Genomic DNA, 25,154 nt, shown 5'->3' on the forward strand with positions numbered 1-25,154 from the left:
ATTCAGGGCCCACAATTTAAACAATTTCAAGTATTTATCTGTTTATTTGTACATAATTTGGGCTTCCAGCTCATAAAACCCACAAAAACAGGAATTTCAAAAATTAGAATACTGTGAAGAAATCACCATTTACTTCTCAGTTTTTGCAATGTATCATGGAAATAAATAAACTTTTCCATGATATTCTAATTTTTTGGAACAGGGCTGTATTCAAAGGTTTCACCTTCCTGCACCTGTTTAACTTAAGTATGTAAGAATGTGGATTTAAGCAGGATATATATAATTACCTAGGCCAAATGTATCTGTGATCAGAGTAAGGGCTGAATATATCCCCACTTTTGCCACCTCTGTTCTCTACTACATATGTTTCTTGCTATTCCAACACAAACCTCCCTCACAAGTAGGCTCAGTCTCTTTACTTCTAAACTGGCTTGTATCTAGTGTACCTATCTGTCCCTGATTTATGACCCTCAAATGCAAAGCGGTGAGAAATCTACACTGAGAAAAGCAAAAACATTACTCCATCCAAGACTCTATTAAGGTGTGATACTCAACTCTCCCACAAATGTATCTGGTAATATATGAAAACAGATATAAAGTTCACTCTCTGCTAAGCGGAACCTTTGAGAGATCTGGCAGCAAAATGTTTTGAAGAATAATATTTGCATGTGGTGGTAGCAAATCGTCCAAAGGCCTATTGACACAGGAGCAGCTGACTCAAGTCAATATTCTTGCTGGAAGAGATTTGCAGATACAAAGTCCAGAGAGCTGTCTTGGGAAGCATTGCAATGCTCTACTGACATGAGCCCGGAACTTCAGTGCATTCTGGGCCAGGATGGCCTCCACAACTTCCAGGAAAGCTTCATATCCTGTCCTCCTGCAGTTATGCTGATCACAGATATGACAGTGATCGAGGGCCGTCATATCCGTGATAAAAGAATGCACACACAGTATGCTCATCAGGACAGACATGAACATCAGTTCAGATGTGAAGAGGAGTCAATAGGTCAGTGGTGCTTAAATAAATACACTTAAAATGTAGTTAAAGTACCACAGGAGAATATGAATATTTTGATACTTGGAAGCTAAATTAAAATGCGATCCAGACTGAGCCGATTGAATGTGACTACAAGGCTGGCTGTAGCAGTTCATGTTTGCATATTGGCCCTCACATGCCCTCTTGAGTTGAGATTCAGCTTTATGCGAGTAAACACTCAACCAGAATGTGATGGTCAAACTCCATCTGACCTACTGGTAAACCTGGTAACATGTTTACTGCACAAAAAATGAGCTGAACTGTACATAAGAAGGGAAATTCAGCCAATTTTCTAAATGTCTCACTTTTACGGCTGTTTATAATTGGTCAAATTTATATTCGTAATACGACATCTGGGCCGTTAAACTTCCTTAATGATTATAACTATTAAAACAATTTCTGGTAAACAGCTAATGAAGTGCATCCCTCACAGCAGGAAATGTACCTGCCTGCTGTCTCCTCTCACCGTTGGAGGTAATGTTTGTGATGTGAAATAACATTTCCAGACACTAAAATCTGATGTTTACCATTAAAGTTGTACTAGTGGAAAGGACAAAGTTGTCTCCTACACTTCATAACAGCTAGGAGTACACACATGCACATGCCAAAAACGTATTCGGACCCAATGTCTTCACATGAATTTCTCTTCTAATCAGGTGAGGGGCTTAGAGTGCTTTTCCGCTAAAACAGATGCCTGCTGCAGCAAAAAACGATGCTTTGAGAGAAGCGAGGATGAACCAAAATGGGAGAGTTGTGACACAAAAGCTGAACACAAAGCAGCTTTTACTTAGTATTGTTCTTGAGAAACACTGATCCTGTTGCAGATTCTGATTTTGTAGAACAGATTAGGGTAATTCTATGAAGGGTAACATGAGGCCAGTCACAGTAGTTGCACTAAGAATTGAGTCTGATGACCATTGCAACTTAATAAATGTAACTGGTAGCAGAAGCAAGGAAAAAACACATTTAAATTCATTTTTCACATCCCATATACGGTTACAAGCAACAGAATACTGTGTGTGACCTGAAGATGTCATCTTGCCACTTCATTGGCAACAGTGGGTGGCTTGCTGACAAAGTACTGCTTTTGTGCACTCTGCTTGGCACCCTGCATGCCCACCATGTGTTTGGGTCCTGTGGCCCGGCAGAGCAGGCAGCTGAGAGCACAAGGGCACCACTTCACAACCAGGCCCAGCTGCCTCTATGAAACACCAATAGAAAGGAAGAGGGGGGGCTGTTTCAGGCTGCCACACAAATTTAGGCATGAATCAAAGAAGAATACAGATAGACATCACAGTTATTGTCTTATAAAATGCTGCCATTAAGGGATACTGCATACCCCTGCAGTCGAAGACACAGAGGTGACAAATAAAGGGGATCTTAAGGTGAAACTTTCCACATTAAACCACACAGTTCCCACAGACATCTGAACTGTCAAGCACAAAATCGTCGTCTTTGTTTTAATCGCCCATTTATCACAAAGGTGAGACCTGGTGAGACACTAACATACTGCTCAGGCTTTCTGTGGAACACACCTGCTACCCACATCACTACACCAACGCTTAAACATGTCTGTGTGCTAATGAGCAATAACTCACTCTGAGTACAGCATGGCTGCAGGTGTAACACAGCCACTTTTGATGAGGCAAAACTTGAATATAATACATGGAGTTAGTGAGTGTGAGAGAAACAGAGTGGCAAAAAACAGAAAAAGCCATATCAGCAGTGACCTGAAGTATATGACACTGTGCTCGGGTTATTCTCCCTTTCCACATTGTATCAAAATCATCTTTAATCGTGAACTATATTTACAGTTTGAACTGTCCAAACTTCATTGTACAAGACATTGCTACATTGCTATTATGTAAGGATAAATCTCAAACTGCACTGTATTATGTTTCAGTGTAGTTTCTTACTGATGTTTCAGCAGTCAACAGGGTTAACGAAGGAATATTGTGGCAATGTGTCATGAAATGTAGTTGCAGGACCTTATCCCACTAATTGGAATTTTCTCTCCCAACCATGTCTGAGACACTGTAGAAGCTGAAATAATCATTTTTTTCATAGTGTGCTTACACTGGGCTCACCAGCTACATTTGCAGGTCCAATCTGGAATGGATGAGTATTAGGGTGGTCACTATTTGATTTTCAAATCAAAAATCAATCAATTTTGATAATCAAAACCACCGAAGGAAAAAGGATTTTAAAGACAACAAAGCCAGCTGGGGACATATTTAAAAAACAAACAAACCTTGTAACAAACTGAAGACACAAGTCTGAAAATAGTGTAGCCATCAGTGCTATTTTCTTTTTTTTTTCTTTTTTAACCCACACTCACAACCAGACGTGACCCAGACAGTGACGTTGCTCTGGGTTTTTGTAACTCTTCACATTATGTCTGTCACTTCATAGCTCCCCTTGAGAAAACTCAACACATACTTTCTGATCCAGAGCAGTGTCACACAACTGGCATAGGCTGAATGACATATTCAAAAGGAGCTGCCGATGGGGTGAGGGAGGCAATCTGTGACAGTCCGCTGACTAGTGCCTTTGAATGTTATTTTGTGGTGATGAGTGAGGCCTGACAGCTGCTGATGACCATGTTGGGGGGAGAAATAGGAGTGTAGATCTTTAAATAGCAAAACTTTGGCCTATTTCAAATCAAAGTAATTAAACAGGCTTCTTTTTTATACTGCAGTCCTGACGTGATAACAGGCAGAAATGGAAAGTAAATCTTTTGTGTTTCATGTTACATGAACTGTACTAAATGTCAATTAATGAAAAAATAACAGGAGGGCACAATTCAAAGAAGAATCGAGCGATGCAGAGCTGCGTACTGTCTGCAGCAGAGGAAAAGCTCACAGTTTAGTTAGACGGAGAGCTTTGCTTACCTCATTGGCTGAGTCCGAAGTGCTGTCTTCAGATCTTCCACCACCTTGTTCCTCATTTCCATTTCCTCCTCATCAAAGGCAAATAGGGTTTGCATCTGTAGGAATGGTGAGAAATCAAATGAAAATGGTGTAGAGATAACTGATTAAAATGACTGAATCTGGCTTCATACCATGCCATTTGGAAAGCTACCTAGTGGCAAACAATGCTGCAATTTTATGCAACATGCTACCATTATATAAGATATTTCATACGTTTCTGCTGATTTAACATGAAATGTTCATCTTAATTTGGCAGCAATTAAACGGCAACAGTACGTATTTCCTCCCCTTCACACGTCAATGTGTTCGTTTCAGTTAGCATCACAGATAATAAAGGCCTCATTAACAGGCTAATGTTTCAGACACCACTGTATAAGCAGATTAAATGTGATCCTCTTTTCTAATCTGTAAACCTTTAGGAAAGACATAGAGGTCAAGGTTAGATGCAAATATTCCTGACAAGAACATTTTTTGGACCAACAGCACCTACACAGCTAGCTGAAGTCAGACCCCATGTTTGACTACTTTACAACAGCTCTGTTCTGTACAGTGTGTGAGTGTGTTTAATCTAGAAACAGTGCAGTCAAAACATCCATCATGAAGACTTGGCCTCAAGTCCAGATGGTTCATGGACTGTGTGCCAGGAAGAAAAGGCTCTGGCTCCCGTTTCCCCAAAACGAATATGTTCATAGTCAATGGGAAGTTGGACACAACAAGTGTTGGGGAGAGTGAATGATTTGGACGTGCTGCGAGCCAGTTCACCGTGTCAATGAGTCTAGCCAAAAGACTCCTTCCTACATCTGCTGTTTGTAAGCTCCTCCGAACCTGTGGCCAACATTCACATAAGGATACTATTATAGCCAGTTGGTAAACCAGCAGAAGGTCCTTCCCTAAATCCTAATTATGGGAAGTGCCCCCCATAGCCAGTACTATGCCTCCAAGCTAGTCGTCAGTGCATTGTTAACTGAGTGAGGGATGAATGCAGCTCATCAAAACCTTAATTTGGACCACATGGGTCACTGACGCACCAAGTGAAAAAGTATTTGGTCAACATAAATGAAGACAACCTAATTTAACAGACAAAATGTTAGCTGAAACCTAACTATTATCTAATTGTTCCTATGTGACTAAAAACTAAAACTGACTATAGTGGAAAGTGGTAACTGGAAAAAACAACTTTCAAACCAATTTATTGACATTTCATTTTGAAATTGTCTTACAATTATGTTTTATTACAACAACCTTTTTGCATCCAGTGTATTTTATTATGTGTGCAAATCACTTGAATTGATATGACTTCATAAAACCCACTAAAATGCTACCTTCCACTAATGAAACACATTACAATTTGAATACCTCAAAAAACAATAGCCTTTTGTCAAGTTTTACAGGAACAACGTGTTTAGAGTGTGTTTTCCAACGAGTTTTCCAATTCAAAGCCGTTTTTGAACTGGAAATAACATGGAGTACAGAAACTTACTTCTGTTTACTTACATTTACTTACTCTCATTTTAGGTCATTTTTTTTGCTTCCTATCGATTTTGGAGGAAAACGTCTGACTGTTTAGCTGCTACATGCTCTACTATGTTCATCTTTTACTGTGTCTACCTATTGTTTGGTGGACAGGTAATGCACAATGAGTTTTTACAGCATTTATGCTGAACACAGTAAGCTACTACAGCCTAAAGTTAAGCTAGGAGTTTGGTGAGAGTGAACAAGAACAAGAAACTTACTATAGACCATATCATCATTTCCAGGTAGGCTACTGGTAGTTGATTAGCATTGTGGTGATATGTGAAATGTGCAAACTACTTTATTTCTGTGATCAGTTTCAGTCTTACATCCTTGCCTTAACAATTACTTAAAATAACATTACAAAGAAAGAAAATTATGTAAGCTACATGACACAGGGTTTTTTCTACCCAGAGGTTGGTAACACAGATTGTGATTGGTTCTATAAAGTTAGCCAGGCTAAGAGGAGCTGCAGATTCAAGTGATTATTCTCTATTTCATAGAGCTATGCCGAGCTAATGAACAGCTGGAAAGATTTGCTGCTGATTTAATAACTGGAAAGCATAATCAGTCCCTCCAGAAAAACGTGATTATGTGATGGCATAATTCAATGCATAATCAGCCAAAGTCCGCATATTTATGTGGGAGCCAATTTTTTTTTCAATACACCGCAATTTTGCCGCATAAATTGCTGATTTCTGAGCAAAATATGCGGGGCTTGCATGATTTCATAATCCCTGCATTTTTGTTGCAAAAAAAGTTGAAAAATGTTGCGTTTACTTCACATAAGAGCAGCCATTTTCCCTTGTTACCATGGGAACGTTATGAAGTGACGTTATGAAGTGACGTTATGAAGTGACGTAATTACGTGACGTGAACATCATTGAAAAGCTGCAAACCCCGCGATGAAGCCATGCTGAAGCCTGCAAATTAGGGATGGATATCATTAGGATTTTATCGATATCGATACTGATACCAATACCGATACACCTTATTGGTGCCGATACTTGTCGATACTCTTATCGATACTACAACATGTAATTTTGTATAAAAAAATAAAGACTTTACAAGATGTTAAAAGATTCAACCTTCTTTTTATTACCACAAGGTAATAATAAAGCTTCAACAGAACAGAGGCTATGCAATTACAAATACTCCTGAACACATAACCAGGACCAGGACCAGATATAAAAATCTGGTGGATGCTGGAGCATGATGCAGCAAGTCAGCTGAATTTAGCACCGAGCAGACAGGAAGTCAAGCACAGAAATAACAATATAAAATCTGGTTATATTATCATTATTATTCATATTATATACTCTATGTTGACACCAGCACACAAATCTCAAAAAAGAGACAAACACAAGTTCTTTTAATGTCCTTTGGTCGGGAACACTTCCTGTTGTTGTTTTTATAACATAGACCTATAACTGCGGTTGACAGTGATTATGTGATTATTGTGGAAACTCCTTGGCCTCGCGACGCCAGCTATCCTGCACCATGGAGGACTAATGCAACCGGTGGGGAGCCATAACGCAGCGGACAGTATCCAGTGGAAATTCAGGGTAAGCAACATCACCAAACGCTTGGAGTGTGCGCATAGTATGGAGCTAAAGGAGTGCAGTGTGTTTGATTGCTATAACAAAGTAAAGTTAGCAGCCCCGCTAACGTTAAAGACTGCAGCGCCGTGGCAGCGGCACCTGGTTTAGTTTCTGCGATGTCAAGACACGGAGTTTGTTGTTAAGTTTGTAGTCATTACTATTAGGTAGACGTTAGTACCGATAACAGTATCGTTTGTCCAGAATCTCAACAGTACCCTGGTACCGACCCAATTAGGAGGTGGTACCAAAAAGTACCAGTCCTTGTTATACATCCCTACCACAAATCAGTCTCATTTGCCAACAAAAAAGTCATACTAGTTACAAAAACCTTACAGTTGTAAGTACATTAGTATTGCACATTGTGCATTGGAAGCATTTATTTTAACAGAAGATGTCTGTTTTGTATAGCTATCTCTGTAAAACAGGAAGCACATATTCTATTTTTTATATTTTATTTATTCATTTTTACAGAAGTTGTAGCATATTCCTTTTGTACAGCTACAGAACTTGTTTGACTCATCAATGTTTTCCAAGTTTGAGCCATGTGTTTATTAAGGTCTGAAATCAAACAAGATGAGAACTGAAATATTCCCGGCACTTTATGTTATGTAGTATGCTTGCTTATCATAGGAAGTAATGAGAAATGACTCTTTACATTAATGGAGTAGCCTAGTGATAACAGGGTGCTGGGGTGATCACTTTTTTTTTCTCTTTTCCATCAAACCGCGGTTTTTGCAAGTTCCCACAATTTTTGCAAGTTCCTGCAATTTCATTGCATAAAATTGCATAAATATCCTGCATATTCCATCACATTTTCAAACATTTTTTTCACAAAAAAACTTTATACTGGCTTCATTAAATTAGTGTCTTTACAGCAACAATACAACATTTAATAGGGATTCAAATCAGCATTGGAAAATTTTGTGTTTAAAACTTGTGGTTGAGAATTTGAAAAAAAAATGTAATCGCGTAGTATTGCATGTCTCTTTACATCCCTGAGATTTAAGAAAACCTTTTGCTCGCCTTGGTCTTTGATTGCCATCTCTCTCCATCTATAGAAGACCGTATCCATGATGAAGCTATGAAGCTAAACACACTAGCTTGGACACATGAAGGCTGCAGAAACTCTTGTCAGAGTCAGAGGGATGTCTCAATTATCACTGTGAAGCCAAAGAACAACCTCAGAGCTCTGACAAGGTTTTATGAATGAACATTAAGATGCTGGTTGTATAATGATCTATCTGGGCAGCAACGTAAAAATGAGCTCATCCAATAACTCAGCTACTGTGGAAGGGCTGCCCCTGGTGTGCCTGCTTGGGAGCCAAGACACAAAGTCATGTACAAGTTTTAAAATATGCTCTTGTCAAGAGGTTGATTCAGAGAAACTCTGCCTTATTGGAGCTTGAACAAGAGGCTGCTTGTGCAAAAATGCAGACAGCAAAAATATTTTTCGCATTCATTTATTTCATCTTTTATAGTCATACATTTGTAATCTTCCTTATGCCAAGCTAATTCTGCCACTGTTCTAATTAATTGAATTAATTTGCAATGCATATGTTTCCAATTGATGACACTATCGAGAATAAATAAGACAGTGAAAATATCTAATTACATGTAGACTATGTTGAAATGAGTTACAGACTCCAGTTGTTATGCTCCACTGTAGGATGCATCAGCAAACACAATAAGGAGTAGCATAGAAGACTGATGCAAATGTAATGACATGAGGCAACAAGACCAAAGAGCTGTGGTAGACTACAAGAGCATCATGAGCCCCCCTGCCCCAGTTATCTGGTTATTTAGGGAGAGGCAATGGAGATGACTCAATAAGTACCATGAGGTTTGGATCTATAAAAAACTACACTGAACATACAACACTTGCTCCCTCTTCAAGGAGGGACAGAAAAGACCCATCTCCCTGAGGAGACCTGCAGATCTTCTACCAGTCAATAGCCAGTGTACAGTAAATAAATGCCTCAATTATAAAACTGATTTTAAAACGCATCAGTCAAATTATCTCAAAATATTTTAATAGGTTTACATACACTAGAAATCACTGAAATTCAACTTTGTCACAAAAACACTGATGAAGTTTGGTTCAAAACAATTCTGCTGGGTCAAAAGTATACATAAAGTAATTACAATATTTGGTTTAATTCGCCTTGGCCATCTCCACCTCAATTGGGTTCTGGTAGTCATCTGGCTGAATTCTTCTTCTCCACACAGAATCAGTGAAATTAAATTAAATGTGTTGGCTTCCTGGCACAGACTTGTTTCTTCAGCACAGTCCACATAATGGGGTCATGACTTTGTCAGGACTTTAACCAGGCCATTTGAAATCCTAAATCTTAGCCTGCTTTAGTCATTCCTTTACAACTTCCGATGTGTGTTTACGATCACTGTCCTGTCACTGATCTGCTTAGTGATACAAACACCTATTAGACTCTGAGGCAAGATGCTACCAAAAGCTACACAAAGAAGGTTATAGAATTTTCTGAACAGACCACTATATTACAGACTGTACACAGTGGAAGCCATCCCATGCATCTATGGAGTCAGTACAATTATTTCTCCAGACTTCACCCCCAAGCTCAGGTACTTGTGCACCATTCAGAAGTGGCTCATTCTCATTCTTGTCTCCTGAGTGGAGCCGATAAACAATCACAGCTGTAAAAACAGCAACCTTCAACATGGGTTGTTGCTACAGGCCTGTATGCCAGAAAACAAACGAAACGGAAATAAACACATTAAATGCCATTATGTTTTGGCTGCATGTTTACAGTGGTCTATGTAAGTTATTGCTGAACAGTTTATCTGATCCATGGCCTGGAAAGATTTGATAGAAAGAAAATGTTCTAAATGTTGGAGAAAAAAAAAATTAGAACAAAAAAAAAGAAAAGGAAAAAAAAAGAAAAGGTTTTAGTGGAATGCTGAAAAGTCCATTACTGATAGGAGAGGCTCTTGATGGAAGACTGTCTCCACCAATGGCTATTCTCTAAATTTCCAGCTAGTATGTCATCCTTAAACAGCCTTAAATGTCATGTTTTATCATCTCAAAACATTTTGGAGCCATCTTGTCATCCACGTAATCCACGTAATCCACTTGTCATCCACGTAAAGGAATCAGGTTCAGATGTCATCAGCATAAACTGGTCAACTTCAAATGTACAATTAAATATATTACAACTCACAAAATGGCAGTAATGTTTAAAGTGATACTGAGATCATGGTAGAAGACAGTTTTTGTGATGGTATCATGCTGTTTTTATTGGCATTTACATTGGCTAGAAATAGTGAATACTGTCATCCTGGCTTTGCTCTGTGTCTTTGACAGTCATTCCCACTGACTGAACTGCTGAGTGTCTAAATGGTCTGTTTGTCATCACAGCATGTGTGAATGCTGGGGTCACGGCAAAAGAATGTGTTCATGCAAATATAACAAGCAGTCAGCAAGGAGGCGATAAAAGCGAGCCAAGCGAGTCTGAGAAAGTATGACTAAGAAAACAGTGACCTCAGGTAAGTGAATAACATTGTTATAGTAAAAATAAAATTGTCAAGGAAGTTTAATTCACTTTGGGATTTCAGCAGAGGGGAAATGGACTTTGTGTTTGTGTGAAATGTGACTTACAGCAGCCATGGAGTTGATGCGGTCAATGTAGTAGTCGGGCCAGCTGGTGGCCAGCTTGTTGGGGTCCTCTTGCTCCTGTGCATGAACACAAAGACAGATTGAGCCACTTGAAAATCAACTGCAATCTACAGCTGGTTTGAAGCAACATCATGTAGAAATTGGTATTTTGTGCAATTTTGCAATGCCCCCTCACAATTTTGAGCCTGTTGTAAATACAAGCTCTATGTTTGTAAAATGTGTCAGATGTAATGAAGGTGCTAACTACAGACAAAACTCACTATGCCATAACAACACCGTGATGCTACCCTGTCAGTGAAGTTACTTAGTGTAGAAACAAAATGTATCATTGGGTGCCACAGGAAGTCATTCCTACCTTTGGCCATTAAACTTTAAACTCCTCCCTCTGATGATCCGACTCAAATGGCTGTATATATTTATATATGTATATCTATGTGTATTTGTGAATATTTTGAACACTTGAGATTGTCTTCTTTATTATTTTATTCTATTGTCTACTTTACTGTTTTATATATCTTTATCTCTTGTTTCCATTCATGCTATATTTCTATTTCTACATTGCACTGAGCATCTGGAACAAAAACAATTTCCATCCAGGGATTTATAAAGTATTCTGATTCTGATTCTGATTGAACAAGTTATATGGCTGGGCAGAGTGGGTGTGACAGAGACGTCATTCACCCATTACAAGACACTGTACCATCACAATCATTTTGAAGCTGTTATTTCATAGTAAAAAAGTTATATATTTGTTGCTTAAAGGGTAAGTAAATAGTGCACACCAAAACCCCACAGTTTGTTTTGTGGAGCAAAGGTAGGCTGGACATACGTGCAAACTGGACTCAGAACTTTTATTCTCCTCAATGTGTTAGTGACATGAAGAGTACATACATACCTTACATGTCTATTATCATTAGTGACATCATGAGAAGATATCAAAATAAATGGGTGTGTTTCATGAAAGCTACCAGGGCTACTTATGAATCCTAAAGTTTATTCTGTCTCCTTGACCTTTCCACTAGATAATCCATCAGTTAAAAATGTTAACTTGTGTTCAAGAAATACCAAAATCAATTTTTGTGGACAGCTGTGAAATTCACAGAAATCATCCATGCTCCACAGATGACTAACCCTTTTTTTTTTTTTTTTTAAGACATGCCAACATCTTCATCCCACTACTTGTAAAGTACTAAGCGCGAAAAGTGAAAACATCAGTGCCTCATTTTCTCTAAAAGGTGGTGTGATAAACTAAGCAGGGCTGCAATCGAGGCTTTGACTGTTACTGAAACTGCAACTATACTCACTCTGTAATCTATACAATATTCTAATACTATTTCACTCAACTAATTTCACCCCTCCACTTTCCACTTTCCACTAATGGATCAGGCAGTTCTATCCACAGTAACTGGGTCACAACATCTCAGACTATTCACTTGGTCCAGCTTTTATCACAAGCAGAAGGAGTAAAAACAGAGAGAAAGAACTGCCTTGAGGAACGTAATGCACTCCACAATGGTTTTCAAATAGCTCTGTCTGAGATCAATTTGTCCGGGCCAATCAGAGGAAGCGTGATGCCATGAGCAACTAAGGCACATGAGAAAACAGAGACCATGTTCCCCGTTCACATCTGGTCTTGTTTAGCCTGAGCTTAGAGTGCTGCTGGAGCATTGTTGTTGTTCTTACTGTTTGCACGTCAGTGAGAGTTGGAAACTTACAGTATGCCACATTAAGGCAAAATTGGATCATTTTCGAAGGATACCGTTAAAGAAATTCTTTCAGTCTAAACACATGTTAGCAAATTAACCTCTGAATCAAAAATTAAGACAACATTCAAAAAATTGCCTCTTTATATTCTATACATTTTGTGCAAAGGCAAGGCCTTCAACTGAAATGAATCTATGTTTGACAGTAATAAAATAAAACAAACATTCCATGGCAGTAGATCTACAAAGAATTTTAAGTATATTATAAAAGTTATTAAGAAAATACAGCTAAAATACAGCTTCAGTATCTGCAAATGATAACTTTTCTGTTGATTAAGCCAGACAGACTCCCATCTGGAACCAGACTGTTCCCAACATAAAATCATCTTATTTTCTATTATCTTATAAATTTCACGCCTAGACATAAAAAACGACTGAGCTGCAGAAACAGCAATTGGCCAGTTTGGATTTCAGTCCCTGTGATGGCCGCTCTACAGGACTGTGTGCCAGCTATTGAACTCAAACTAAAGAGCTAAACTAAGACAAAAACAATAGAACTCACTGTACTACCCAGTCTGTGTTTTCAAGCTGGCTGCCTGACCCACTATACTGCTGAAAAGCTTGGGATGCAATGCCAGACAGATTCTGACACTGAGATTAAAACAACTTAACTGCATCTCTACGGCCATTCAGCCATGAACTACTGCCACACTCTCAGGGACATGGTGAGTCCAATACAACATTTACTCAGCAGTTTCACAGGCTAGAGTACAGTACTGTAATTTTTGTTTTGGTACACATGAAATGATCACAACATGAGGTTTGTTTTGAGGGTCCTAGTCATATCAGTGCATACAATTCCTAAAAATGTGCCCATTTAATTACATTTCTGAAAGGATAAAGTGATAGTAAGTCTGTGTGTGCTGACTTCTTGATCAAACCATTATGGGAGGAAATCACAGTTGATGATTACTGTATTAAATTATCATGATAAGAAAACAGACTCTAATGAATGGAGTTAGTGATAAATGAATAGAGCAAACAAAATACTTTTGAGAGAGTAGAAAGAGAGTTGTGTTAGTCTGTGCATACACATTTGATATGTATATTCTTTATATGTATATTCTGAATGTTGTTCCGCTTATGTTCCTCTTCTGGTTGAAAACATCCCACTCACATGCTCTGCTGCTACAGTTTAAGGTCAACCACTTCATGCTATAACAGCAATTACACACTTACACCAACTTGTACATTCCTCATGTCTGGTAACATTACATGTGATTTACGGTCCGACTGCAGCAAAGGACAACAGAAAACCCAGGCAGTGTATCAGGTATATTTCTGTCAGGTGTTGCTCTTGTTGCAGCCATCTGTTGAGGGATATATTGTTTCTCTCAAGACCCAAACACCTGAAGAAAACCTGACTTTTTGGCAGACTATTGCATTTGCGGAGGCACCTGTTGAAAGAGTAGATGAAATGACATATTTCAGGTCCTCTGCTGTTATGCTACAAGCCCTCTTAAAGATTTCTAAACTGCCAAAAGGTTTCACTGACAATAGTAATTTAGCCCACAGATTGTTAGAAACTTATACACATATTCATTTTAAGTCCAAGTTTCAGGAACAACTGGGGTAGAAAGTTCAAATTGGCAATATTTAAGCGCAGAGAGCACTTTAAAGTCAATTTTAAATTACATTTTATATAATGAGTAAGAGCATGAGATGATGGGAGATAAACAATACCAGGTGATTCAACATGAGCTTGGTTCTTGACCCTTGAGGAAGAAAATACACATTTGGAGTGATGGAGCCCTTTGACCTCCAGACCTTAAATGGTGATTCCTGCCTTTCTCCTATCCCTTAATCAAAAGACATCTAGGGCTGACATGATCACTATGTTAAATGCGATCAAACTAATGTCATCAGCTGTGATGAGTTAATCACACTCTCCACAGCGCCACCCGCCCCTTTCTTTTGTATTCCCATTGACTGAACCTGCCATTTTGTCTCCTTTGTTCTTACTGTACAAAAAGCTGTTGTTTCATTTGCTCTGGGTCCACTCACTGGCTCAGACCCACTCTGTGCCTGTCGGTTCACCAGTTTACCAGTATTCTTTGAATAAACACATCACCACAGCAAACTGCTCTACAGGACTTGAATAATTTCTTCAATACCCTGTTGAACACTCATATTAGACAGCTCTCAAAAAAAAAAAAAAAAAAGCATATTTTTCCAGGGCACCAGGGTATAACTATTTTGGGTGCACATGCACCCAAAATCAGTGAGACACATGATTTTTCATTGGTTGTACCTGTGCGAGTTTTATATAGCAGGTCAGATTAGGAACATGTATCCATGAAAATATTTTTTACTTATACTAACTGGGTAATGAAACAGTTGCATTTGGACTAATATTAGCCTGTCAACATATTTTCTATAGATTTGTCAGTGTGTAGTAGGATCTGTGTATGTCTTGTACATGTGCATGTCTGTGTGGGACTAGCCATACACTAACTAATCATTAGGCCACTAAGGTAATACTCAGCCAGCTCCATAGTATGGATCTTTAACAATAACCATTTTTTTATACCCCAACAATAATGTAGGTCGATTTATTTAGGCCTGTTTCACTACGTGAAGTACTCTATACACAAGAACCTTTGACAACTGAGGTCCCAAATTTCTGTCCTGTGTGCTCTGTTTCAAATATAAAAAAAAAACATTCATCTGCACCTTTATTCCTCCTTATGATCATTTACATAATTTCAAAAATTTTTAACTTAATTAAATGTGTTAATGGGGGTACATAAATTATGTGCTGGTGCACCTAAATGAAAAGGTATGGTGTAAAACGTTAGTCTGAGGCCATGTTTTCACTTCCATGTTGTCCGAGCTTTGGCAGCCAACTTGGCCCAGTCGCTCCTTCAAGTGTAGCCTATACATTGGCTCTCAGAGACATGCTAACATGTTTCCCTGAAGTTTCTCTGGCAATTGTGAGCGCTTGTCATGTGGCTCACACTCAGTTCCCATGTGTTCAGAGAAGCCCAAGGGGTCCCCTGTCTGTAATATGGGGGCTCTCTTGAGCAGTCCAAAACCATGAAAGCACTAGCAAGCAGCACAGTACTGAATGAAACACTGTATAAGGCAACCTCATACACAAAGGAGAGGAAGTGCAAATAAAAAACTAAATCCAGATATAGTGGGTATGATATTGATATTGGATTTGGCTCAATTGTATGGGGACTGTTTTGCCTTGACGGAGGTATGTGCTCTACAAGTTCAGCAATTATCTACTGTAAGCTTGCAACTGATGTTCATAAACCTATAGATTGCTTAATAAATTGTTTATTCGCAGTAAAATAACTATTAACTAAAGTTTAATTAACATAAATTTACCATTTAGCTGATGATCATTTAGATGATGATCCTTATAAAGTGTTAGCAAAAATAATTGAGTTGATGTGTAATTTTGCCAGAAACAAAAGACAACTGCACCAAAATACAGCTACATACTCATTCAGTGATTACAATTAGCACTTTGTTACAGCAAGACATTGTTATGCACTAGTTCTTCTGTACAGCACTCTCTGCTGCAGCTGGCAACGCAATATGTTCCTATCTGCGCAACAACGGGACTGTCAGAAATTCCAAAGAGCTGATCTCTCCATGGAAAATATTTATCTATGGAAGCAGTATATGAAGTCTCACCTAAAACAGCAGGAAATGGACAGGATATTGAACGCTTGCTGCCTGTTTGAGGTAGCCAACATTACACATATTTGAGCACATGCTCCAGCAGAAGTTTTTGACAGGGGTCACATTTGTGTAAATGATGGTGGATAAAGCACATTTTGCGAATAATTCATTCTTAAGCTACTCTGATGTTAGGCAAGGCTAGTGTGTGGGTCCATATGGTACCATCAGCCAGCGCACTTTACAAACGTAAATGGCATTCCACTTACAGCATCTGAGATTAGGACACATATTTGGATGGATTTGTACAGCAAAACTAATATCACAGAAAATCCTCTTTTTCGGACAGCACATTAATGATCAATGCAAGTTTTGTAATTAGTGTTTTGACAATGATAAATGGTCATATTGAGTGGTAAGGGATGAAAGCACAGTGCCTATATGTGTGTGTGTGTGCATACGTCACTACAGCACTGACTGCCATGGACAACTATGAACGTTAATTTAAATACAACCCTTGACTGCCAAAAACGTCCATAGACGTTAATTTGTTTTTCAACTGGGCGGGCGAGGGATCAGTCTGGGTGAGCTTGTCACTAAAAATCAGGCATGTTAACAGAGAATTTAGCGAACTGGCCCGCTAGGTGGCAGCAGTGCCACTTCAGATCGGATGGGAGATGAGTAAAGAGTAACGAGTGAAGAAAGAGAGCATGGCGCCATCGAGACATAAGAGAAAGTTTAGGCAGCTAACACTCGAGCAGAGTATGTGACATAGTGGCAGTTGAGTTGATAAAGCCACTGAACAAAATCCCGGGCCAAGCGGAGGAAGCAGCACACGGCGTCCTTCACCACAGCTCGGCTCAGACAGGTCCGAGTCAGATGATGATTTCAGCAAACCTGACCCGGATTCGTCAGATGAGTGGTTGCCATCTGAATCAACCGGGAACAGCAGATCCTCATCCCCAGACGAGGCTCCAAGAAGACATGAAGGAGGTAAGAGCGAACTTTTCCCCCTTCCCCGACTGATGTGATGGAATTTACAATTTAGCAGCTAGCTACAGATTGTGCATCCAGGAGAGCTATGTTAGCCCACTGTTACCTTAAATCCATGTCACATGAACGCCATTTAGTCCCACTAGTTCATAAACGTATATGTTGCCTACTGATGTGAGGGAAGTTACAGTTTGTGCAGCAAGCAAAGCTAGCACTCCCACTACCATTAGTAGCTTCAGCCTATGTCATATGAAAACCATGTAGTCCCACTAGTTCATATTGTAACATCTGTTGCCAGTTGCCAACTGATGTGAAGCAGTTTTCAATTTACAGATGATGCATCCAGCAGAGCTCCCACTCCTGTTGGCAGCGCAAAGAAGGTAGCGAAGGTAAATAAATAAATAAATAAATAAATAAATAAATAAATAAATAAATAAAGTTTTCTCCACAGTCAGCAATAAAAAATAAAAAAAATGTGGCAATTGTATATATTTCTATAATTTACAGGTTGTGCATCAAGCAGAGCTCCCACTCCTGTTGGCAGAGCAAGGAAGAAAGGTAGAAATAAAGTATTCTCCACATCACACCATAAATATATATTGTGGTAATTGTATATATTTCTATAATTTACAGGTCTTGCATCAACCAGAGGTTGCGAGGATGACTGGCATCAAGCCGGCTGGCAACCAAACAATTTCCCTTTCACTGCAACCCCTGAACCCCGTGTGTGTGTGTGTGTGTGTGTGTGTGTGTGTGCCATCAAAAGACTCAATGTTGTTTATGCTGTTTTATAGAAGGAAACCACTTTTCAGATGTTGGAGGTGACACTAAAGAAAAAAAAGTTTCTTTACACAAAAAGCTTGTTTTCTCCCTTTTTTGGTCAAAAACTGGTGTTTTTGGTGAAACCAACATATGTTCTACTGCCGATTGATGGTTGTTTTTTTCTCTGATGAAAGAAGAGAGTCTACTCTTTCTTTTGGTATTTTCGATGTTTACATAGAACTCACTGTCCTGTGGGTCTTGGAAAATCAGTCAAAATGTTGTAAAACGCTTGGCAGTACGGGGCTCTCTGCGCTGAAAATGGCTGGCAGTCAATGAGTTAACAATTATCAGGAGCTATTAGATATTACATTGTGTTCTCTACCTGGAGGCTGCTGGATGCAGTCATGCTTGCAAAAACAAGTGGACACACACGCAGCCACCCTTACTCACAGGCACAGACAGAGATTTACTCATGCCATCTCTTTCAATAAATATGAATATAAGCCGCCCTGTCTCTCCCCCCCCCCGCCACTCACTCTCACTCACAAACAGACACCAAACACCTCTAGCTGGGGCTGACTGCATGGCTGAGATCAGAGGTGCAGATACAGTTAACTTATATGAAGCGTCAGGCCTCAACATAATATTTGAGTTAGTCATGATACACAGAGATCATACTCATGCAAATTTCCTTACATCACTGCTGACTGGTGTTAGCTGGACAGTGTAAGAGGATCAGTGTCAGATAAACAAACCAAAACTTTTATTTCAAACAAAATTACAGAAATGAATTTTGATGCTGGTGTGTGAATAATGCACTTAAAGAAAAGCACATCATGATTTCTGTTCATTTAATACATTCAGGCCATTACCTTGTATGTTCTTTATGAAGTTGCATTAATCATTAATGATGTCTTCATGCCAGCAATAGTAGAATAGAATGCAATATCTCAAGAAAGCCTTGAGGGATTTCATCAAACTTTGCACACATGTCCACTTGGACACTCCAATATTTCAAGAATGCCTGGAGGGAATATCCTCAAAATTGACACGAACATCCAAGGATGAACTGATTACAGTTTGGTAGTCAAAGGTCACTGTTACCTCATAAATAACATTTTTGGCCATTACTTCATAACTTAAATGATGATTTTGACAAACTGTAACACACACAGGATATGTAGGAATAGGCTCAAATTATTAAGTTAAGACATTTTATATCCAAAATGTCAAAGGTCAACTTCACTGTGATGTCAAAACGCCATAGCTCAGGAACAGCAACTTAAATGGTGCAGCATAGCATATGAAATGGCCAAAAAGAAACATTGAGTTGACATTTTTTTATGTAGTTTCTACTGGACAGCAAATAATTGGAACTTGCTACACAGGGGTGGTTTGGGGTAATTTGTTGGCCAGTTTGTTTTTCAGGTGAACAAAGTTAGTTTGTCCCTTTGTCATGCCCTCAGTGGCTCCCTCCAAGTGTTATCCAATCACAACAACTGGAGCCGTCACTTGGCTGGAGCAAACAATAGAACCAGTGTTTGTCACTGACAGGAACGGGTGAAGGAAATTCTGCTGTCTTGTGCTCTCCATTCACATCTCTGTCATGCTGTAATTCTCGGAAACACAGGGCACTACTGTGTGGTGTGCATGGGTTATGTCAGAATAACCTGCAAGTTCTCCTTTGCCTGCGCATATGGTTGTTCGTGTCTATGTCGTGGGGACAGTATTCATGCCTTCACACATAGACATGCAGGTTATTATCCGATATTGCAGGGCTGTTACTTTTTTCCCCTTGGTCTCCATTACGCCACCTCTATCCATGAATAAGGGGTTTGTCTGTCTTTTTCTCGAGCTTTCCACTTTGCACTGTTACCCCGGCTTTGCTCTATGTTTCCTGGCCAGGACACATGGCTGCTTTTTTCACTGTAGCCTCACAGAGGAAATAATTTCTGACTGGGAGCAATGGGGGAGGAATGACAAACTAATATATCTTACCTCTGAACCCATCTTGGACGAGTACTGCAAACCCTTTTGATTTCAGTATGCCCAGGCCGGTGCCAAGGTTTTGCTTCCACTGGCTTCTACTACAGTACAAAGGGTTCTGACAAACGTCTGTGGTTGTTTTAATAAGATATTCAATAACTGATATTGGAGGATTACTAAATTTGCACCTTTTACATGGGTTCACATGTGCAAATGAACATTCTGACAATAATTCAATCCCCTTAAAGTTCCCATTTTATACTGTTTTTCATCAATTTCACACAGCTGTCAGAGGTCCAACAGCTCTGTATTCGATATGCATTGCCCCAAACCCATCCCTGGTCCTAAATTTCAGCTGTCTAAAAGTCGCTCTACAGAGCTCTATTCAGAGTAGTCTGTTTCTGTGCCTGCACCTTTAAATGCTAATGAGCTCCGTCTGTCAACGCCTACTTGGAGAGCCCTGCCTGCTACATCACTCTCAGGGAGAGGATTCCCCTTGCAATAGAAGTAGCATGCGCTAATGTTTACAGTGGATGTATACATATGTGTCGCTATGTCTCGCAGAGATTTTTTCATTCAACCAAACCAGTTTGACCCAGAATGGGACCCAGAAGGAGAGGCTCCTGAAGAAGTACAGACTCTGTGGCTGCAGCAGGACCTTTCAGAATGGTAAGTGTGTCTGTATAATGCTAGTTGGTTCCTATATGTTGTTACAGTTACTGCCATGTAGCTAATGGCTAACAGCTAGCGAAAGCTGTGTTTGTCTCCAACTCAGTCTCCAAACTCTTGGACACTGTTCGCATCATCTCTTTCTCCAGTCTGAACGTTTCCAGACTTTTTACTGTGACAACCAAGCTCCATCGTAATATCATTAACATTACACTCGCTTCAAACTCCATTGCATAGCAGACTGAAGTGGAGCTAACTAGTTAGCCGATTTCCAGCTGACTTCACCAGACTCTTAGGCAACTGTAAATACTATTAAACCACGGCGACACTTTTCAGTGGCTCGGGTGTAGTTGCTGGGTCCAGTATGGTTGGGACTGATCCTTTTACGAGGGTCAGTTTCGAGGCAAAGCTAGCTTTGTACTGACCCTCGTTACTGAAGCAGGCCGATGTGAAGCGATTAGCTACAAGCTAAGACAAACCGTAGCCAGCACGTTGTCTTAAAATATTAAACGCAACCACTGTCTCTTCTGTTGTTCTGTAGCTGGGACAGAATATAGGCATTTATGTTAGAGCTATTTGCGTGTCTAGCTTTGAGCGACAACATTGTGAAACACTGCTGTCTCACTGCTGGACACACTGAACTTCACCTCAGAGATGAACACCCCCCTCTCAGATATCTCCTATCACCGCTCAGAGGAGGCCGGCCTATGATAATGACTCCTTTCGTTACCTAACGAAAGGAACAGATTCTGAACAGCCTGCAGGAGCGCCATGTTACCAGTGGGTGGGCTGCAGAGTCCATGCAGGAATCGCTTGTTTTCCTCATTCTGGGAGTTGGCAGGCTCAGGGAGGACCAGCTTATATATGTAGAGACCAGAGAAAACGTGTTTTTTATGATATGGGACCTTTAAATACAATGCAATGTATGCAAAAGGTGCAACAGGCTATAAGTTCTATAGTTATAGTTATCATAATGTAACAGAAAAAAGTTTATAGCCTCCTCTTATATAGTTTTTACCAGTATTGCATTTCATTGTAAGGTAGTGTGGTGCTCAAGCTTCCATCCTCGCCTTGACATCCCTCTAAATACACCACAATTCCACCGCTGCTCTTTTTCCTAGTAACTTAATACTGGCCTTAATACAAGTACACACTTTTACACATGCAGGTGCACATGCACACATCCGCACACATATACAGTCAAGCGTGTTTACTCCTTTTTGAAAAGGCTGTCAGAGCCCATCACATCAGCAAAGCTGAGCCTGCATGTTTTGGGAAGAGAAAGGAGGGGTCCGATCCTCATTGTGCTTCCAGCACACAATCCCTCGCCAAAAAACAAATAAGCAAAGAGACACAGGGGAGGGTTTATGACCATTTATTCAATTTGCTATTGAGTGAGAGAGGGGGGCTGAATTCCCCCTTTTTCTCCAAGCACAATGTCATTTCCTGGCGGATATTTGAGACAAGCCGAAGAGTATGAAGAGAGCGAGAGATGTTTTGGCGAGGGGAAAGGGGTGAAAGAGAGGTCTAACCAGAATATTCTAGTGATTCCACAGTATGTTGACAATTCTTAAGCAGCGAAAGGAAATTGCTTGTTCCAAGGTGGGGAAGGATATTCGGAGACTAAGGGCCTTGGAACAGGGGTCTGGGGTGTATTTGTGTACTCTGAGTGTGCTGTATGTGTACATATACTATTGCATGTACTTCTGCCTGAAAAACATATTGTGTACTATGTAGCTGTTTCCAATAACGTCTAATTCAGAATTGGTTCTGTTAAGACACTGCCCTTCAATAACATTCATTGGCGACAGTTCAGCTTTAAGCTGCGGGTTCAGGCAGCCAGTCAACTGAGGGCCAGCCAGAGACTGAAGCATATGTACAGTAAAGGAAGGCAGGGACCAGTGGATGACGTGGCTGCATGCAGCAGGAATGTTCTCTGTTCCTCCTGCAAAGCAGGAAGGTGAGAGTCCCAAACTACTGACCAAACATTCTACTGTAGTGATAGCTGAATTTGAACTAACGGTATATTATATATACACATATTATACAGTTTTTATTTCAGAATTGTTTTTTAAACATGAAAATCATTCTGAAATAATTATGAATAATGGGCTATTTTTATTGTATAGAGGGCTGACAGACAGCTACTGCTGCTGCTGCTGCTGCTGCTGCTGCTGCTGCTGCTGCTGCTGCTGATGCATCTGACGAATCTGTTCGACCGACATGTCTATTTTAATTAAACTTTGCCTCATTGATCACCGTGATCATCACCATGATGAAAATGTAAATATTCTCTACCTCAGTTCTTGGCTTTCTTTTAATCCTCTGAAAATGATTGTGTATCATCTGGCATTAACATAACTGTCTTCTGAAGGCATTCACAGGCTCAGTTTTCAAGATGATTTTCAGCCATAAGCATCATAGAAATATTGAAATTGGAATGAATCCATTGAAACCAAATATGTCATGCTAGCTTACTGGAAAAGGAGCTAAATATCGCTCCAAATTTGAACAGTTTTTACCACGAGGTCAGCGACCTCAATGTGAAATGATGACTTGTAATAATAACTTTCAGTCAGCACTTAACGAGGGATGAGATGAGGATGAGGAACCTGCTGCTGCTCAAACTGAGAACCTCATGGCTGTCTGACTGCCTTCCATCAAAACTGCTGACATTAGCTTTAACTGTTCTTAAACTGTGCTAACTGTGAACTGTGCTCACCTTTCTTTTGAAAGAAATGTGTGAGGAGTTGTCTTCCCTCTCCCTGCTTTCTTTTCCTTTCTGCCTTTTCCTTTGTTTAAGACTCCCTGAATTTGCTTTCTTGGGTAAAGACATGTTGATGAGCAGCAGCCACTCCGCTCGTTAAGCTGTTTGGAGACGCATCTTCCCGCTCCTGCAGCTGCAGGGGTGGACTGAACCATTATGTATTGTGAGGGTTGAGAGGGGCCTCAGACAGCCTCCACTATTCATTTTAAACAGAGTAAATACTCTCATCCAATTTATTCTGCCAATTTTAAGTTAGTTATGACACTAATTCCTTAGAAATAAAAAAATTAAATAAAAACAACATTTTTATTACAGGCCTTTCGATGGCCCCCTCCCTCATTGGGGCCAGTCCCACTTTTCCCCCCAGTTCAATGCCCCTGGTTCAGGTATTGACACACAAGCCGTCCTATCCAGACCCAGATCTATAAGTAGTGAATAAATATGAATTATTAACATTTTTGCACAACGTGGTTCAGCTTTTCTAGCCTTTACAGCACTAGTGGCTCAGGAAACTCCAATCTGTGTGAAGCATTAACCTGGCTGATTTGAGTCATATACACACAGACAAGATGAGAGCGAACAGTCCAAGAAGATTAAACTGCGAAAACAGAGCTTTTAGTCAAGAATGGACTAACATGTTCATTCATCCCATGGGCTTTTCTAAGTGTATCTCATATCTGACACTGTGGCTTCAAGCTGACGCAATTTGATGCACCACTATTAAATGGCACAGAGCAGTTTACCCACTTAAAACTAAACTGAAGGCACAGTAAGTCAAATATTATAAAATATTATACCAACCCTAACCTTAGGGATTAGAGTTAGAGTAAGGGTTAGCGCCATTCTGTCAGTTTAGTTTTGGATCAATATCATTCTCCAACTGTTAAAAAATGACCAAATTGCCTTCTTGGCAGGACCAACTCACCTTCTTCTTGCTGCAGTAGATTTGCCATTTCTTCTCATCGGGCAGAGCGAACATGGCCTCCCTGTTTTTATCTGTCAAGTCCAGTTCATCCTGTAACAAGAAGAGACGCATTTTTTTTTTTATTTCCAAACCTCTGCACAAACCACTCAGTTGAATTTATATAAGATAATAAATTAGCACACCAAGAATCACAAAAAATATTCATAATGACAAAACCTGAAAAACAAACATAACAATCAAGCACCATTTAGTAGAAACTGGGAGGAAAATGATCATAATCACCCCATCCCTTAGGACACAATCTGAAAATCCCTTGTTTTGTTATCCCTACATTAATAGCGGGATAGAGCAAAACATGCAGATCACTGGGTGAGGAGTTCACACAGTGACATCTGATTGGCCAGCCCTCTTACTGCCTGACTGAGAGCTGGTCTCCACCAACTACAGAGGAGTGTTTTATTATTCACCCTGCTGTTCTGCTCAATTCTTCCTCTTGGTGCAAGGAGCCTCCTGCACCTTTTGAAATGCATATGAGACCAGGAAATGAGTCTCTGTGTACCAGGGAGGAAAAGTAAAGTCTTGGCAAAAGAGAGGCGGATAAATCAGGGATGAGGGGAGATGAAGAGAGGTGGAGGAAGATGACAGAGAGAGATATACTGATAGAATGAGGAGAAGAAAGAAATAGCGAAGGGCTATGAGGTTTGGGATATTACTACAGACAAAACTAGAGGTAAAAGATAAGTTATGTTATAGTGCTAGGGCTTTGTGCCCAAGCTCAAACTAATTTCATTATATATATATATATATATATATATATATATATATATATATATATATATATATATATATATATATATATATATATATATATATATATATATATATATATATATATATATATATTAAAAAAGTGCTACCATGATGTCAGCCA

General features: G+C 39.7%; 1 protein-coding gene across 6 annotated transcripts in view; it reads right to left on the bottom strand.

Annotated features, from left to right (window-relative positions):
• The window catches only part of daam2 (dishevelled associated activator of morphogenesis 2), a 115,592-nt gene that overhangs the window by 36,088 nt on the left and 54,350 nt on the right, over nt 1-25,154 (bottom strand). For all 6 annotated transcript variants that reach the window (XM_037071889.1, XM_037071886.1, XM_037071887.1 and 3 more), the window contains 3 exons: nt 24,224-24,313; nt 10,708-10,782; nt 3,928-4,022 (listed from right to left, as the gene is read on the bottom strand). In XM_037071889.1, coding sequence (XP_036927784.1) covers nt 3,928-4,022; nt 10,708-10,782; nt 24,224-24,313 — 260 coding nt within the window. The remainder of the gene's footprint in view (nt 1-3,927; nt 4,023-10,707; nt 10,783-24,223; nt 24,314-25,154) is intronic.

This window comes from Acanthopagrus latus, chromosome 16, assembly GCF_904848185.1.
Source record: "Acanthopagrus latus isolate v.2019 chromosome 16, fAcaLat1.1, whole genome shotgun sequence".
Classification (NCBI taxonomy): domain Eukaryota; kingdom Metazoa; phylum Chordata; class Actinopteri; order Spariformes; family Sparidae; genus Acanthopagrus; species Acanthopagrus latus.